Raw genomic sequence first — 6,015 nt, forward strand, 5'->3', positions numbered from 1 at the left:
GTGTGTGTGTGTGTGTGTCACTTTTGCAGTATTCAGTAGGCTAAGCAGTTTGTTCCAACTTGAGGGTAACGAGACCTGTAAATCCACTTTTCTCTTAAGTTCATTGTTAGGCTGGATCCACAGATAAGAAATTTACTGTGATTCCTCTACCTTCTCCTGTCCTCCATCATTTAAACCTCGACTTCCCTCTCTGCTCCTCTTATCCCTAACATCAGCTAGCGCGCATCAGCCCCGCCCAGCCCAGCACCACCCAACTCCACCCCGACCATCTCCGCCCATCCTAGCCCTGCCCTGCCCCGCCCCGCCCATCCCCTCCCTCCCCACCCAACCGCACAACCACATCCCACCCAAGGCCACAGCCACAACCCGGCCTCCTCTGGCTCTCCGCAGATTGGCCTGAGAGTTATAATTTTATTCATTATACATTGACATCCAGATATCTATAGCGAATTACAGAAGATTGTATCGTGGTGGGGCCAAGGGAGATGGGATACGCCTGAAGGATATGGATTTGATGTGTGAGAGAGAGAGAGAGAGAGAGAGAGAGAGAGAGAGAGAGAGAGAATTATGTGCACCATCAAGCGGCTACCGACGCCATCTGTTGTTCAGCAGAGGCACTGCGGCTGGGCATAGAGGTGAGAAGAGTGACATGGTGAGATCAAGCTTCCACTGATCTCTTGAACCTCATGCATTTGTTCTAATCCTTGTAGTGCTGTGAGATCTTCCTGTATTTAATGTTCGCTGCTTCCAGAAACACTAACTACCCCCTCTGCCTCCCCTGCCATATCTTACCCTACCTTGTTTTACTTTGCAGAATCAACTGGCCTTCTCTACACACACACACACACACACACACACACACACACACACACACACACACACACACACACACACACACACACACACACACACACACACACACACACACACACACACACACACACACACACACACACACACACACACACACACACACACACACACACACACACACACACACACACACACACACACACACACACACACACACACACACACACACACACACACACACACACACACACACACACACACACACACACACACACACACACACACACACACACACACACACACACACACACACACACACACACACACACACACACACACACACACACACACACACACACACACACACACACACACACACACACACACACACACACACACACACACACACACACACACACACACACACACACACACACACACACACACACACACACACACACACACACACACACACACACACACACACACACACACACACACACACACACACACACACACACACACACACACACACACACACACACACACACACACACACACACACACACACACACACACACACACACACACACACACACACACACACACACACACACACACACACACACACACACACACACACACACACACACACACACACACACACACACACACACACACACACACACACACACACACACACACACACACACACACGTTTTTTCTTCAGGTGTGCATAATGAGGAAGGTTCGGTGGAGCTAAAATTCTTTAGGTTCACCTGCAGCTTCAAGACCAAACAAATTTTACTCTTTTACTACTATAAATCTCAAGTTAAACAACATAGTCTGGTGTTGGCCTGAATAAATATACCATAAAGTTTTTCTTCTTCTCTTCTTTCCTCTTCCTCTTCTTTCTCCTCCTCCACCTCCTCTTTTCTTCTTAGCAGCGGGAGAACCTCTTTGAATGAATTAACGTCTACTCAATTTTTATTCATGCTACCTTCAACGATTTAAGCTTAGGTGGGAAACTCAGGCCTGGAAGACTCAGATGACACAGCCTTCAAGTTACTTCAGCGCAACGGATCTTTCCGTTTAATTCTTTCTGCTCCCAGACGATTTAATTAAGCTCTGGAGACACCATTTGCCGTGGTCATGTTATTTCCTTCATCCTTTTCACAACCTGACTTCACCCCCTAAGCTGAATGCAGTGGTCTGGTGGCAGCAAATCAGAAAACAAAATGCGTGGCTGGATTGAAAAGGTAACTCTTTTGACAAAAAATTGCATAGGCGAATTGTTTATGCTTGACGCATTGTGGTCTGGTGGGTTTAGGCGCCTCAACCGGACATGGCTCATAATGGGTTTTCATGTGAGGGGTGGCTGGGGTTTACTTTTCACCCAATGTCATTAAGGAAATATCGACTGGTCACCATTGCCCAAAATGTCAGAATTAAACAGCTAAGCCCCATGCCCCTACGCTCCTCATGGGACAATAAATGACTGGATTTGACAGTTTTTACATGGAGCAAAGTGAGCGCAGGCGTGGATGATGTGTAAATGAATCTGTGCCATATATCACTGGCAATGGTGCTTCATAGTTCCAGCACTGTTGTTGTTTACCACTTTAGTTACTGGGTCCTGCCTCACCCAATTCCTTGTAAATGTTAAGTAGGGTTCGGATGATGATGATGATGAAAGGGTGAAGAAGGGGAGGAGAATGATGACGATGATGATGATGATGAAGGGGTGGAGGAGGGGGAGGAGAATGATGATGATGATGATGATGTAGGGGTGGAGGAGGGGGAGGAGAATGATGATGACGATGATGATGATGATGATGTAGGGGTGGAGGAGGGGGAGGAGAATGATGATGACGATGATGATGGTGATGATGAAGGGGTGGAGGAGGGGGAGGAGAATGATGGTGATGATGATGATGATGATGAAGGGGTGGAGGAGGGGGAGGAGAATGATGATGACGATGGTGATGATGATGATGAAAGGGGTGGAGGAGGGGGAGGAGAATGATGGTGATGATGATGATGAAAGGGTGGTGGAGGGGGAGGCGAATGATGATGATGATGATGAAGGGGTGGAGGAAGGGAAGGAGAATGGTGATGATGATGATGAAGGGGTGGAGGATGAGGAGGAGAATGATGATGATGATGATGAAGGGGTGGAGGAGGGGATGGAGAATGATGGTGATGATGATGATGAAGGGGTTGAGTAGGGCGAGAAGAATGATGATGATGATGATTATGATGAAGGGGTGGAGGAGGTGAAGGAGAATGATGATGATGAAGGGGTGGAGGAGGGGAGGAGAATGATGATGATGATGATGAATAGGTAGAGAAGGGGGATGATGATGATGATGATAATAATGAAGGGGTGAAGGAGGGGGAGGAGAATGATGATGATGATGATGATGATGATATTCTCTGCAGATAAAATAGCCTGCTATTAGCGTCAGTATAGCACTAAAACGCACCCAAAGCAGCGACAGGGACAAAATAAAGTCTTGGACGTTGGAAAGTTGACAACCACGCCATCTGCTGAGACGGGTGGGATTTTGAGTCGTGTGTGTAGGTGTACCCAATGTGTGAGAGTCCGTATATATTCTCACGCACACAAGGGTTACACAGCGTTGGGAAGTCGACAGCCACGCCATCTGTTGAGACAGGTGGGAGTTTGAGTCGGGGTGTATGCAGTAGGTGTGTCCGTGTATATTCTCAACCACACAAGGGTTCCAAAGCGATGGGAAGTTGACAGCCGCGCCATCTGTTGAGACGGGTGGGAGTTTGAGTCTTGTGTGTGAGTGAATGCAATGTGTGTGTGTGTGTCCGTGTGTATTCTGACAGACACAAGGGTTCCAGAGCGTGTATTTGGGATTTACCTAGAGGAATGGAAGATGCGAAGGCAGAAGGAAAGCTGATAAAATGAAGAAAAGAGAGAAAGAGAAAAATGTAAGAGAAACAGTGCTTAGAGTGGTGGGAGAGACAAAAGATGGGTGATGATGGTGGTAGGGGTTGGAATAATTTTAATTTCGGTCACACAGGATGAACTCTGGAACTGGGTATCAAGCAGTAGATTTAGGTTCATGAGCAGATCGAAATTGCGAGAGAACGCGAAGATTAAAACTCGGGAAGTTGTTGGCGAGAGGGCACGTGTGGAGGTCTGGAGGGGGCAACAGGTGAACCGGTCCTCAGTCCCTCACTCCTCAGTGTTGCTCGGGCGGCTGGCCGAAGAGGGTGTGCATTGCTCCGTCTCTTGGGTCCGAGTTCTCGTGTCACAGTTTCACATCTCCTCTACCGCAAAAACCGCCTGACCAAACCTCACACCTGCTATTCGAATACCTATGTGGGGTTGAGGTACATGGAAGAAGTGATTTTTTCCTGTGGAGTTGTCACTGGGAGCCACTAGAGAAGAGAATTTTCCTAATTTGGGAACATATTTCCATCGAAGGAGGAGGAAGTAGTAGAGGTAGGGTGAGCCTGCCAGCAGCATCCGGGACACCAGCATTCCTGTACCCCACACTCCTCACCTCACCGTACCACTCACCTCACATAACTCCGTTCCACCGCGGGGTGAGGCACCAGCATGCGACTCCCTGGCTCTTCTCACACCCACTTTTCAAGAGCATGAAAGACGCCAACACATACAGGCAAATACTTTCTTGTGAGATTCCTTTCCGGCTGATTACAATAATACAATGAGAAAAAATTATCAGTGGGTAACAGTCCAGATGGCTTGGGCAGTGCAACAAGTACATTGGTGATTTCGACAGTGCAACAAGGAGTAATCTTGGCAACAAGTCCCCAGTGACTCCGACTTCGTAGGAAGTTATCTAGTAGAGTGGTGTGGTGATTTCGATACTGGTGTAGGGAGTGAACTTGCATAATGGTGCGGTGCGAGGGCGCGATGCGGGAGGGAGAGAAATACAGGTTGCGACCTCGCAGAATGGTGAAGCGGCTGCAGCAGCAGGCGACCAGGACCCCAGGGGGAGCTAAAGCCAAATCACGACCTGCGCCACTGTCAAAATACCGTAGAAAGACAGCCAATGCCAGGGAGCGACACCGGATGAAGGAGATCAACAAGGCCTTCGATACGCTGCGACAGGTGCTTCCCGAGGCTGTGGAGGTTGAGGCGGCAAGTACCCCGTCCATCATGACCAAGATCACAACATTGCGCCTGGCTGTGGACTATATCAGGGCTCTCAGTGAGGTTCTCAATGCTGACCCTCACCCTTCCTCACCATTCCTGCCTCATCCAACTTCACCCTTCCTGCCACAGCCTGCCTCACCCCGCCTTCCGTCCCTAGACTCCCCCACTGACCTGGACGACTTGCTATCCGACGACTCCTGTTTTTTGGACGACCCCCTGGATGTATTCTACGACCTTCCGCCATTACCTCTCCAAGACCCACTCCACCTGTTGCTGGAGGCTGAGGGAAAGGGCATGTTGCTTCTCACCTGAGCTCTCACAACCTATCGCATCTCCACAACACCTCCAGCACACACTAATGCACTGTACCGCGTCCCTCACATTCCACCTTACCTTACGATCCCATCACACCCTGTCTTACCTCCACCACACGCTATAACACCTTTACCGTACCTCCACCACACTACTATAGCTCCAGCTTACTCTCACTCCACCACAGCTCTACCACACCTTTAAGGACGACCAGCAGTGACACAATTGAAAAAGCTGAGTGTTATTACGTGCGACGCTTCTATACCATATCTCGTCATCATTATCATCAACTAAACTCAAGGACATATCAAGTACATAATTTTATCTCACTGTATTCTGTCAGTACGGACTTGTATATCATCATCGTCATCGTTTACAACAAAAGTGCCTGTTCGTTCACCGTGCCAAATATTGTGTATAATTATCACCTTACCTAGCCTAGGGCTGAAGGAACGGAATAGTGATAAGGAGAATGAATCCTAGTGACGCGATTGAAAATCTTAAGGCCTCTGTAGTCTGTAAACACTTCATCTGTTGAGCATGCTACATATTTACTACTGCTGAACACTTACTGACGTTCAGTGATAGTTAAAAACCAAGTTGCGTGTGGACTATGTGGTTTCTTGAATAAAATTAAGTGTTCAGTATGAAAAAATGAAAACAGCTCTGCATGTGCCACACATTTGCTAATGTTAAATTGCTAGGAAGACAGACAAACAGTTAAGAACTAG

The 6,015-nt window shown here is 48.1% G+C and overlaps 1 protein-coding gene across 1 annotated transcript; it reads left to right on the forward strand.

Annotated features, from left to right (window-relative positions):
• Positions 1-4,708: 4,708 nt before the first annotated feature.
• Positions 4,709-5,284, forward strand: LOC145412575 (uncharacterized). The gene has a single exon (XM_080282481.1). It carries the CDS (start codon positions 4,709-4,711, stop codon positions 5,282-5,284), a length of 576 nt encoding a protein of 191 aa, XP_080138607.1.
• The last annotated feature ends 731 nt before the right edge of the window (positions 5,285-6,015 follow it).

This window comes from Coenobita brevimanus, chromosome 93, assembly GCF_032717465.1.
Source record: "Coenobita brevimanus isolate Jiangsu-jjx chromosome 93, ASM3271746v2, whole genome shotgun sequence".
NCBI lineage: Eukaryota > Metazoa > Arthropoda > Malacostraca > Decapoda > Coenobitidae > Coenobita > Coenobita brevimanus.

Excerpts from the sequence above, each read along its gene's own strand:
- LOC145412575 (XM_080282481.1), top strand. The coding sequence starts at position 4,709 with ATGGTGCGGTGCGAGGGCGCGATGCGGGAGGGAGAGAAATACAGGTTG.